This window comes from Bombus terrestris, chromosome 12 (assembly GCF_910591885.1).
Source record: "Bombus terrestris chromosome 12, iyBomTerr1.2, whole genome shotgun sequence".
NCBI classification, from domain to species: domain Eukaryota; kingdom Metazoa; phylum Arthropoda; class Insecta; order Hymenoptera; family Apidae; genus Bombus; species Bombus terrestris.
The window spans coordinates 4,189,153-4,202,206 of record NC_063280.1 but is presented as its reverse complement, the minus strand read 5'-3'; the positions used below and the strand labels follow the sequence as shown (position 1 = coordinate 4,202,206).

The 13,054-nt window shown below is 39.2% G+C and overlaps 1 protein-coding gene and 1 long non-coding RNA gene across 6 annotated transcripts in view; one reads left to right on the top strand and one right to left on the bottom strand.

The window, feature by feature from the left end:
* The window catches only part of LOC100642293 (DNA N6-methyl adenine demethylase), a 143,637-nt gene that overhangs the window by 62,012 nt on the left and 68,571 nt on the right, over positions 1-13,054 (bottom strand). For all 5 annotated transcript variants that reach the window (XM_012314604.3, XM_012314603.3, XM_012314602.3 and 2 more), the window contains one exon: positions 5,276-5,350. In XM_012314604.3, coding sequence (XP_012169994.1) covers positions 5,276-5,350 — 75 coding nt within the window. The remainder of the gene's footprint in view (positions 1-5,275; positions 5,351-13,054) is intronic.
* Positions 5,946-7,053, top strand: LOC125386123. Its single transcript, XR_007225998.1, has 3 exons — positions 5,946-6,135; positions 6,450-6,555; positions 6,720-7,053. It is a non-coding gene; the product is annotated as an uncharacterized LOC125386123 (long non-coding RNA).

The following is a 13,054-nucleotide window of genomic DNA, read 5'->3' as shown; positions in this document are numbered from 1 at the left end:
AAGATTTATTAATTCCATGTCAAACGAAACGAATTAACAATTAACATACAGAATTCCAATCGATTGTACGATTTAATGTTTCCGTAATAAATGAAACCGATTCCGTGAATTTAGTTTGCAAGCGTTTCGTTCGTTTCGATATCTTATACATGACCTCGATGAATGTTTCAGCAAACGTTATAGTATTCTATGAGTCATTAAAAGTTCCCTCGATAAGATCATCGCTCGTATCGAAATACCCTCCTCTTCGCTTGTAGTTTCCACGGATCTTTGCTTGGCCGTGATAACGAAATTCTCGTTGGAACCTCCTTATTGATCAAACGCAAAACCCTGTCTGTTATTCAGCAACAACATCGAACCGGTCAAGTTTGATTGCTTTTCGCTACAAAATCTATTCCCTCAAACTCGATTCCATTATCATCGAAATATTCTATCTATAACGAATTTAATTTTCTCCTTAGAAATCTATCTAAGAAAACTATCCTTAGAAATAAAAAAAAGATATTGTATATTGTACATTGTCTCAGTCGATATCGGAGTTTTATTAACGATAAATAAATTACCTCTCAGAGAGAGAGAGCGAGAGAGAAAGAGAGAGAGAGAGAGAGGGAGAGTTTATTTTATATATCGTAAACTGCATCATTCCGAGGTTAATAATTATTTTCCTTATCAATTTAATTTTAATGGCGTCGTTAACTCTTTCCACCTACTTTACTACGTACTGATTATTGGACTTTAATTACACGCATTGTAAACGGCACCATGTAAACCGTATGGTTACTATTAATTAGCAATTCAGTATTGTTCATCTGCGTGAAAAGAAATGACAAGAAAAAAAGAAAGAAGAAACCCTAAATACACCGTAGATAATTATAATTAGAACGATATACGATGAAAATACAAATAAAACAATCACGCTTCCATTTCAATAAAAAAGAGCATCAATCACGGCAGAAGTACTTGCATACTCGTAGCGTGCAAAACTAAAGAATCTAAAAACTATCGTTTTTGTAGTTGTAAAGTTACTCGTATCTAAATCCTCAATTTGCTCCACCTAAATTACTACGATGCACTTGAAGCAAATCAGTCAGCGCGATAATCGACGCGAGTCTCTAAGTATCCACTTGCCAGCGTCGTTACAGCCGTGTAATTTAACATATGGTCGTTCATATAACAACCGTGCAAACAGAGAAAGCTTTAGATTACACTTAACTCGTTGCAATGAAACATCCTAATTTGCCGTGCAACGAAATCGCATTTGCAGTGGAATCGCGTACACGTCGTCCCGTCAGAATAATTGATAAGGTGTGTAAAGTTGTTCGACGTCTGTACGACGCGACGTACAGAGGGGAGCGTCTCGACGCGGATGGTCGCGTGTTTCCTATTGGAACGCGGCTCAAGTGCATAGCGCCGCGGCTGATTTATATCGCACCACGTTCGACGAGCTTTTGATATCTTTGTGGCGGCGGGCCGGTATCGATCGAACGAATAGAGCGGTTGCACACGTGTACCGGCACCTGTGCCGACGCAACGTCTTCGTGACAGAACGCAATTCCGCTTTTTCGCTGTTTCAATTTATAGTTGTCGCGCTCGATCGATGCCAACGTGCCGCTTGAAGCCAACGTTACCGCTTGTCTGTCAGCTTCTGATCGTTGGAATTTTCTTCTACGTAATAGACACGGACATTGTTTTGGAATTGTAACTACCGATTCTTTCGATATCGAGTAGTCGTACGAAGATATACAGAGCATCTTATTCGAAACTCTACGTTCAATTATCTCCTGAACTATTCGTTATCCTACAGAGAATGTTTCAAGGAAAATTTGCTTTCTTTCCTTCGAAGATGTTCGTCGATAGCCACGCGTGTTCTTCGAGTGTCCCCGAGGATTCTAAGTGACAAAGGAAGGTGAGAAGAGAAGGTAACTGGGAGGATGTGGATCGTGTCGTTTCTCGATCAATTACTTTTAATGGAAAACTGACTTACACTGATCGGTTTTTAAACTTTCCTTAACCTCCCTCACATTCTCGTCATTTAAAAAATTCTTTGCCAGATAATTGCGACGTACGGTTTGGTGGATGTCCGCGAATCGTTTCGCCGGAAGTTCCATCGCTGAAAAATGGATCGCGCGTCCGCGTGTAGCTTCTGGGCGCGAAAGAAAGACACAGGCGCGTTTCCATCGTGTATTGACTCGGGATAAATGGCTGTAGATAAATCGGCAAAAAGTAGTGGCAGAGAGTCGCGAGGACGTATCAAACTCTTTTTTTAACCACCGAAGTGAAATGCAACGACGGCGGCCAGATTACGCTTGCAGCTGGAACACATTTCAAACATGGCGGTGCAACGCGCACACGCGCTCTCCGTTTCGATCAATACCCTACCAACATAGCACGTTGCTTAATGTCAGTTCTCAAACTCCTCCGTGGCTGTTCTGTGAGCGACGAGAAATTTATTCGGAATTTTATTCCCTTTATTTCAACCTCGAACCTGCGAGCAAATGTAGAAAAAGAATGATCTATCGGATTGCAGGACGTTCAACGATATAAAAGATTTGTCCTTTTAAAGGAAACTTATGTTCTTTAGTTTTATAATAGATTTTTAAATTGATCAATTTATACTCGCGTTTGTTCGTCTCGATGTATCAGCAGGTACATAAAGTAACTATATTTGGAATCTAATATTTTCTCTATAGAAAAAGAGAAGTGGTTTAATCTTGTTGCGATCTTGGAATTTTTTATATCTCAATCTCGCTTTAATTTCGACCGAGAAAAGGACATTTAATATTTGAACAAGAGGACTTTTAATTTCAACCGAGAAACAGACTTTTAACGTTTCAGATCATTAGCATACAACTAAAATCAGAAAATCAGAAGAAATGATTTCAACAGAAATCAGGCACATCGATAAGGATTCTTTTATATTTTTGTGAAATTTCAGAAATCTTTTAACGATGGGACAGTACAATTCGGTCGAAATTGACCCGAAGTGCGCAGATTATGTCATTTTTTAATACGATGCTATTAATATTTCTCCTATGTAACTTTGCAGGAAATAATGTAAAAGACATTCTCATATATCGATAAATTAACCACTTTTTTTTTTATTTTTACAAATTTTCAATTTCGTGTAAGATACCAAATCTTCGAATTTAAAACGCAACGCCTAACGTTCTATTAAATTATCTTCCTGTAAGAGTAAATAAAATTGTGTTTTTCTAAGAAAACGGTACATTTTTGTTTATTTCTTTATCTTTTCAGCGATCTCCTTGATCTAACTTTCTTGTTACTAGAAATATCCTACTATGTTAATTTCGTTAGATCTCTTACTCTTTTACCAGCTCGGTCTCTTTGACTATAAGAAGAGATTTTTTCTCGGTACATAGTATGTTTTATATCGGCAATAAGGCGATAAAATAGAGGAGAAATATCCTCGCGATAGAGGAGATTGTTTATGAACGGATTTTATGGCTGGTAGAATTGTCTACTGCATTTTACGAGCCTTAAACAGCACGCGAGGTAGAAGAATCGAATAGAAGAAACCTTCTGTCTATTTTACTTCGTATGTATAATGAATTTACGATTAATTAATTTCTTGCAGTATCGAGCTCGTAACTTCGACGTCACGTTACTAAAAAATATGAGAACGACAAAATACTCGGGAGAGATTTTGCAAATTATATCGTAAAGATGTAAAAATATCGAATAATAAATAAAATTGTAAATTTATTTTTCGTAGAATTTCTAGAATTTCGCTTGTCGTTCAAGAAATTAATTAATTCTTTCACCTTAGAATATTTGGTATAATCGATACGATTCATACTAATTAGTCTAATCGCAATTCTTGATCGTTATCGTTAAATTTTTTATTAAATTTCTCGTTCGCGTTTTTCATATATTCAAATTTGGTACGCACAGGTGTGCGTATATTTCAGCGATTTATTCGCAAAATTACCTTCCACCCGACCATATTTGTACTCTGATTCAGAGAGAAGGTGGGAAAATTCGTGCGAACCCCGTTCAAGACAATCAAATTTCCTCGTATTAGCCAACTTTGCGCGACCACCGCGGTTTTGTTTAAAAAGCGCGGCTGTTCACGCATCTGCAAAGCAAACATAACGTCGAGCGTTCGGCTCGACCACGCGCTATTTTTCTCTTCTCGTACAGCAACGATTTTCCCGCCGTTCTCCAACTCGAGTCGAGTAAGTTCATGTATTTCGAGTTTTGCTTTTATAAAACAGAGGGAAAAGGCTAACGGAAAATAGATCGCGCGTATACCAACGACTAAACCGCGAAATTTTATATGATTTTCTATTTTCATTAACATAATAAGGAAATGGAACTATAGAAAGATTTATTTCCCCAAATTTATTAAGGAAGAAAGTAGCCGCTCTGCTTTGAATATCTTTTATACTTTTATACTTTCAAATTTTCCTTTATCAGGAAGATACGCTCTCCTCGAGAACAAAAGATACGGTCGAAGTAAATGTTAACGTCGGCAATAAACAAAGAATTGCGTGAAGAGATAAACGCATCGACGAACGACCGATTTCAAAGGGTTTTCTGGAATTTCCAAGGGCGAGCAACGAACGTGTGTTTCGAGTAGTGGCAAACAGGAGGCCGTTTACTCGTGCGTTACCACGTTTCTAGAATTAGAAACGTGACGGGTAAGTGGCGAGCCGAGTGTGCACGAAAAACACGAGTGCTGGCCGAAAAGAAACAGAGAGTAAAGGAATGGAAAGGGAAAAAGTAAGAGAAGTAAGAAAAAAAATTGTAATAAAGAAAAGGAGAAAGAAAAGAAAATGAGAGAAAGATGAAAGAAACCAAAAGAAAAGACGTATAGAAAAAAGAAGAAAAACGCAGATACCCTGGAAATGGGATTCACGATGAACGTGGCTTAAATGCGCGACATTATGCTGGAAATGCATATCAGCCACCTCCTCTCTTTGAAATCTCGCTCGAAAAAGAGTATCGCAAGCAGGGCGAAAGAAATCATCCATTTGCACGGTCCGTGTCGTGTTTTATCGTTTTATTTTTCAAGCGTTCATCGTCCTCCGGTGTCTCACGAGCGAGCCAACCTCGGTTCTCCATTTTTTTAAGTGTTCGCCTTACGGGAATCTAATAAGAAGTAGGCGTAGCGATGTTGCTCGATGTATCAACGAAATATCAAATAGTTCGGATGGTTTAAAATTCTTTCAGGTGACTGAGAATACTTTCACGATATTTGCAACAAACTCCGTTATCTCTGTAAAATGAAATAATTCAAGACGAGTACACTTACCCTAGTTGTACCTTTGCCTCGACCCCTCCCTCTCTCTCTGAACGCACCCTCGCCTGTTTGCAGGTGGTACAGATGCTGAAACAGGATGATAACTTTCATTAGAACAAATCACCGTGTACATTTTCTAGCGATATTAACGACAAGAGTAAGAAACTCGGGTCGCCAATCTTGCGAACACTATAATTTCTATGTGTTCAAAGATCTCCTATTGTTTTACGTATAGTTCCATTTCTTTCAAAGTATATCATATTTTATACATACAGAGCCTAAACTGAAATTGACTCGCTTTGTGAATTTTTTGGAAAAACGACACGACTTAAATATAAAACCCATCTGCCTTTAATTAACGTATTAACTCAATTTTATAATTGTAGAAATTTCTGGTCAAAACGTGACTCGCTGTTGGCTAACGAATTAAACGCAAGCGCGCACGCGCGCGCGCGAGCTCTAGATCATAAATCACATAACGATTGATTTAAGCTTATAATATAAATATGCATATGTGTATATATTAAAACCGCGAGATCTCGCGTGCTCTCGGATCGTTATCGTTCCGACGATGTACTATCGTAAAATCAAGGCAACCGTATCACCTCAATTGACCTCGTTAAGTCCAATAGACGCGCCAATAAAAGTATAACCTTCCAGGGCCAGCGGTATTAGATTAGATTCCCGACGACAAAACGTTTTAGATTATTCCGGGGCGAAAGATGGTTGGAGATGGTCGCCCGCGGGCCCGATAGACGTTCGATCGGCTCGATGGGAATTAACGAGACATGACCGGAGATAATTGGAACAGGGAGATTGGTCCGCGGTTCGACGATAGTGAAAATTCATCGCCGTTTACGCCAGTGACGAGGGTAAAATCTGGTTTTCCATTTTCGTTACGTCCTCTTTCCTTGTTATCTCTGCCTTTTTTTATTTCGTTGTTTTCGTCATTTTTATCGCCAACCATTGTTTCGTAACTTTTGTTCATCGACGTCGTTATCATTCGCCATTCGTTGCTCATTGGCTTTGCTTATCGCGTTTGTCTTTTGTTTCTTGACCTCTCACATTTGTCTATTTTTAGCTTTGCCTGCGGTTTTCTTGACAGAAGGTTAATTGCAAGGGCGATATTATTTTTTATGCATAGCTATTTTCTTTTCTTGTCTTTTATACTTTTCTGGTATGTCAGGAGAAAAAATAACCAGCGAAATGGCGGATCTCGGAAGGTATTGCCGTGTCTCCTGGGAATGGTTTAGCTTCCGGTCCGAGGAAGAGCGGATACTGTTACACGATCGGTAAAATATCGAGCAAAGTGTTATTTGAAGAGCTTGTTGTTAATGCATGCTTGCAAGCAAATAAGACGCGAATAAATGTCAGTGTAAAGATATAAAAGAGAAAGAGAAATTATAGTTCTTTCGGTGTTTTTAAATTAAACGAAACGATCGATTCTTGTCGACAGCCGCTCAGTGCAGAGACCTGCGTTACCACCCGGAATGAAGAATCGCTACCTTCGAAGAACAATCGTAGATGGCGTGTGCGGTAGCTGCTGGTGCTGTTACACATTTTTAGTCGACGTATCGCGGGAAAATTTCCTAACTATAAGTTTACGAGAACCGAGATCTGTGTTAATAATCAAACGAAAGATTAATGACAGAATAAGGAAATAACATAGGTCAAATCATTCCTTGAGAACTATGTCTCGAATTACTGTTGTTTTAAGTACTGGAAAACGTACACGAAATGAAAATAGAAACATCTCAAATTTAAATACAGAAAATGGCTTATAAATCGCACAAGACCGCGTTTCTACTCGTTTTTGTACTAACGTTTCCAGAAAGTTACTTAAAAATAACCAACTCTAGTGTTTAATCTCTACAATCATTCGACTAAAATTTCTCCACTAAAATTACTAGCAACCTCGCCAGTAGACCTAATGAACCTACTAAAACTGGAAAACGAAATTACGTACACGCAGCTAAACCAGATAAGATCTCGAGAACCATTTCCTCGCGACTATTACCATCTCGCTAGGATATCACGCGATCTTCCTCAGGTACACACTGATTCCTCTTCAAATAGGTTCGCGATCGGAATCTTGGTGAAACCTCCCCGGATCGGTTGACGAACGGGGGGAAGGGGGAGGGGGGCGGGGAGGGAGTTCGATGAAATAAAAGAAGTAAGGAAAAAGACAAGCGCCGTGGAGTAGGTGGGACTCGGGCCGAGTAGGTGGTGGTCGGTGCTTGTAAGGTGCACACTCGAAGAGCAAGCGGATCCCCGCCGCGCGAGTGAACATCGAGGTCCGAGGCAGGCGGAAAACGTCCCCTTCGCGCGGCACACGCGTCGACGATTATGGTCTAATTCCCTTGTACGCGCATTCCCACCAACCTACCTAGCTTACCTACCAACCTACCTGGCTGCCTCGCATCACAGAACCGTCTTGGTGAGCGAACGAGGAAAAGCGTAGTTGTCGGTGCATTCGATAAGCGTACGCTCGAAAGACAGGGGTGTGTCCCCTTAATTCCATATCTCTCGTTCTCTCCCTTTCACCCTGGCTCTCTTTCTTCCCTTTCTGCCTACCTCTCCTCTCTTCTCATCATCTCCAGCTGAATATCTACTTTTCACCCTGTTTCTTTCTCTCTCCTTCGTAACCCCCTATCAGCCTCCTCTCTCCACGAACCTCCCTTTCGCTCTCTTGCTCTGCCAGCTCCCTTCGATTCGTCGCTTTCTTCGCTCGCCATCCGTTTTTCCTCTTTCTCCTCTTCACCATCGTTCAACCGCTCCCCGCGCCTCGGCTCGTTGCACCTTCCAACCCCTCTGCTCTCTCGCGTAAATATCGCGGTTTCTCGGTAAACAGGAGAACGCAGCGGGCAAACGAGGGACACAACGCGGCGGGAACGCGTACAGAGTAACATATACGTGTAATACGTGCGTCTGTATACAGGGTGTTTCAAATGGTTTATGCCAAACTTTATCGGTACAGATATATAATGCAGTGAGAAACGTTAGTCACGTAAAACATAGGCGTCGTTGCAAGAGATTTTTGTGCAACTTTTACCATAAGATTATGATTTCTGCGTTTCATTTATGGTTTCGTATTGGTTTTCCTTCCTCGGTTTTGGTCCTCTTCTTTGTCGGTAATAGGCAGTTAATGGAATGTTTTAATACGTACGATAGTACAATATCATGAACGATATCTCGACAATTTTGAGGGAGAACAGAAATAGAAATTTGGCTAATACAGGAATTTTAAAGATGCTTCTCTATGAAAAATTCAATATGTGATTTATCGTATGCGTCTCTTATGAGATTATTATTATTGTTTATATCGTATATTGTTATTCATATAGAACAATTTATAGAATATACCAACTGACAAGTAATGTTCTTAAAATGATAGAAACGATGAAACAGACAGACATTTAAAACCAAATAGGAAGGATAATTGTGGCGATATTACATCGATTGACCGTGTAACGAATTTTAAAGCTGCTGCTCTGTAAAGGAAAAGACTCAATTTGCATAAACGTACGCAGTTTACTAATTGTTATATCCTTATCAACGTTGTTAACATCCGTTTATATTATTGGATCATACACGGAAAATAATGACAAAGTTTGGCTATTAAATTGTGGAACACCCTGTATATGTATATAAACGCAAGGAGATGCGTGCACGCACACGGTTGCGAATATCTGCTCGTGCACGCGTGCAACGGGACGTTCCTTCGATATGTTCGTACACGGATGAGACCGCGGAACGGATGCTGGTGGAACAGAGAGGGATAGAGGAAGAAGGGTAAAAGCAATGGCAAGAGGGAATAGAGAGAGGGGTGAGACTGAAAGGGGGTGGAAAGAGTAAGGGAAGCAAGGCAAATGTCAATATCGACGATGCATCGTCAAGAGAGGACGCACTTGGGGCGGGAATGAGGGCGTAATTAATCGTCCAAGCAAAGAAATTCTCTCTTTGTCCTGTCCCCGACCCGCGTAACTACCTTCCTGCCTCCTGCACTCCCCCCCCCGTCGCGGTGGTGTCACGCGGCGAATTTTCCGCGTGCTTGGTCTTGTTTCGAATGACGTTTTAAATGCCGGATTCCTTTGAGCAATTTTTTAATATCGGCGAATATGGGAAGAGAATCTTGTTTTAGTCGAATTTCAGTTAGATCGTTTAATTTCATTTAATTTTGCATTGTATGTACGTATTATGTGAGAAATCCTATTTCATCAATGGCCTGTATGAGAGTAAGTTTGAGTCGAAGACAGACGGTTTGAACCAATGGAGAATGAGAATGTACAGACGTTCGTACTGTGTGTAAACGTTTGGATCGTAATTTTCCTTCGTATCATGCTGTTGAAACGCCATCGAGATTAGGAATCTTCTATAGCGTAATTTCGAGCCAACAAGATCGCACGAAATGGAATAAATTAATTAAATAAATAAATAAAAATAAAAAAATTAGATAAATTAAATAAATTTAAATGTAGAAAAATAAAAAATCGGTAGGATGATAAATAGTTGTCACGATGACTCTTTATAAAAAAAATTCCCTATATAAGTTTGATCGATATTTTGAGTCAAACGTAACGAGTCAAATCAGGTATAATTTATCTACTCACTTTCATATTACGTAATATGTTTGTCGTACATTTTTCCACGTAATTTTATGTTTACCCTGCATTGTACACTTTTTATCAGTTTACCGATATCAGTGCTAATTTTTCCGTTTACATTTGGTAACGATTTAACGAGCCCTTTAAAAGAAGGGTCGACCCTTTGTACATTTAATCCCCTTCTTTTTTAATCGAATATTACGAAGAATAAACGATTTTATTAACCGATATTTATCGAAGATATCCAGCAAGATCTCTCGCTCCGCTCTCTTGTCCCACGTTTCAAGTTCGGTTGGATGCTTTCTTTGGAAGTTTAACGGGATGGATGCACGAGAAAGCACGTGTTTGACAGCGTTATAATTAGCTTATTAGTCTTACGAGATGAATGCATTAGGTACTGTACCGTAATATCAGCGGAGATAAGTTGTAATTTTAATAAATCACGTCATTCTCGCGTTGTCGGTGGCGTCAACTTTCGCAATAGGAAAATATGGCTGTGAAATAATTTTCTCATTCGATTTTAATAATCTTTCGAACCGAAAGAAATTTCGAATAATTATCGATCCACTTTTCAGATCCAAGTAAGAAATTGCAATTAGTAATAATTCCTTTCTCCGAAAGCAAATAGAATGCCAATTAAATATAGAGATTCAAGCATTTTGTCCAATATTTCGGATCTAACAATCGTTTGCTAATCGTTCGTTTAAAATCTACCCGATTAAAATTAATTACATCTTACAAATTTGTCATTCATTGCCTAGAAAAATGTTTGAGTAAGAAATAATTCGTTGAAAAAGTTAATAAATGTTCTCAGATAGAAGGAACAGACCTGACATATTTTTTGGTGATTAATAATAAAGCAAGAATCGATGAAGGAACAAGGGTGCTTGATAATTATCTGCAGTCTAGATCAGTAATTAGAAGCACGTACCTTGCAGACAACTGTCATCGATTTCGTGATAAGCTAATTAAAACATCTGATAAATACGTATGTTTCGTTACATCTTCACTCGACAGATGTACGACGATTCTCGATAAGAAACACGAGTCTTCGTACTTGGGTCTTTTTATTTTACAATTCTTCTTCTCCATCCTCTTACTGAGGTTTGCTCTCTTGGAACTTGGAACAAGATGCTCCGTGGTCCAAATAATTCTCAAGGGTTGCAGCCCCGGTTCATTCTGTTTTAAGTAGAAATCTCGTCCCACGACGCAGAAAAATGAGTATATACTTTTAAGTTTCCAAACAACGAAGAAAGGGGAAGCAGCACGGTGGCAGCCGGTCCTTGTATTTGTCTAAAGTCCCAACGACGCCGAACATTTGCCCAGGAAGATGGTATTATAACCAAACACGGGTCTGTTCAGATGAAATGATTAGTGTCGGGACATCTGCTTCTGTTGACAGTAAACGTTGCGAGGAAATAGTAGTAAATTCTCAGATTCCTTTCTGTTTTAAAACGATACCGATCTTCCAATCTATCTAACATGTTTTTCTTCTGTGTGTTTTCTTTTTGCTCTTTATTCCCCTTTCTTGCCTTCTGTCGTCATTAAAACTGTGCTCCGAGTTTCTTTAAAATTGCGATCAAATTCTCGCAGATTATATTTTATCTTGTCGTGCCTCGAGGGGATTAATTACGTAGCTGGTTTCTTTATCTTCGCTTATTTTGCATGGAAAATTATAAAGTTCCGTTGTGAGTTTCTTTTTCAAAATATGTTTTGTATTCTTATATTTCTTTATACCATCCCTCGTGCCATGTGTTCTTTTCTTTCTTTTGTACTTTCATATTCGTTTGCAACGAAATGGTCGTTAGCCTATTTTCATAGAAATTTAACCCTGCACTGGTAAATTGGATGCTCGATCGTGCAAGCAAAATTCCACCCTTAAATTTTTCGAATACTCGAAAAAGAATTTAGACATTTGTTAAACGCAGTTTTCCAAATATTTCATCCGATTTAATCGATATTTTATTTCTCGAAATCTCGAATAGTAAAATGTTAAACCTACACGTATATTAATAATTATATTATATTAATAGTCTTTAAATTTTCGAATTACCCTGCAGCATCATCGCGTAATCTAACGCATCAAGAGACTTTCGCTAAAGAATTCTCTGATATTGTATCCTCAAGAGAAAGAACAAATCCCTCGTCTTTCTCCTCCGCTATTTACTTTATTTCACATTTTTACCCAATTAAACGGAATAATCTGCGAAGCAGACCGCGCGAAAAGATACAGAAAAGAAAGAGGAGTGAAATTAAAAAGGAAACGAGACAAACAAGGGAGAGCAAAATCAGACAATAACGTGAAAACAAAAATAATCACAGAGGATGGGACGAAGGGTACAAAACGGGTGCGGAATCCCGGATTTCCGTGACTGGTCCTTCGGCTAATGAAAGAATTCGACATCGAGATCTCTCTCCGCGCGTCCCTTTGTCTGCTCTTTTCATTCTCTTCGTCGGTGCTCGCGTTCACGCGGCCGATTCTGTGAAAGTGTCGCGCACAGTCGAGGGTGTTCGCGATAAAAATGTTGAATGCGTCGCGACGCGTTCCCCAAAACGTTCGTTTCAATGGCATAGCGTGCATATGTATATGCGTCGTGGAAACACGTTCCACGCAAAGCGACTGAAAATTCGTCCGAGAATTACGCGGCTGCTGACTTCGAAACGTCATCTCCCTTCCATGTCTCTGTACTCGTTCGTCATTGTTTCGCGACGCGGCTGAAATTTTTATCGTCATTTCGCACACAGCAAGTTGTACCGATAATCTGCGAGTACAGCGCGGATTTCTATGCGAACGCGTACTTTTACAAACACGATTAAATAATGGGTATTCGAGCAGAGATTTCCTCCATCCGCTAAACGTTATAGAAACTACTATTAAATTTGGAATATTTTCGATACATTTGTGTATTACGCGTATTCTATGCGTTTCTGCACTCTTAAATCTAATATACATAAGATACATAAACATAAATGTCGTTTATTTAGGAGAAATTTCTGGGAACGTGTGAAGCTTTCTTGAGTATTCTACCAGCAAATATTTATACTAACCCATCTTCTGTTAATTTAATTTAAAAAATCTCACAAACATTCTTTTCCGTTGCTTTTTAATTATAAATTTTGGTATTGCGTCGCGTGAAAATTCAATTTCTTCGATATAGGTTGCCGACAGCTAACGATAAGATCATTT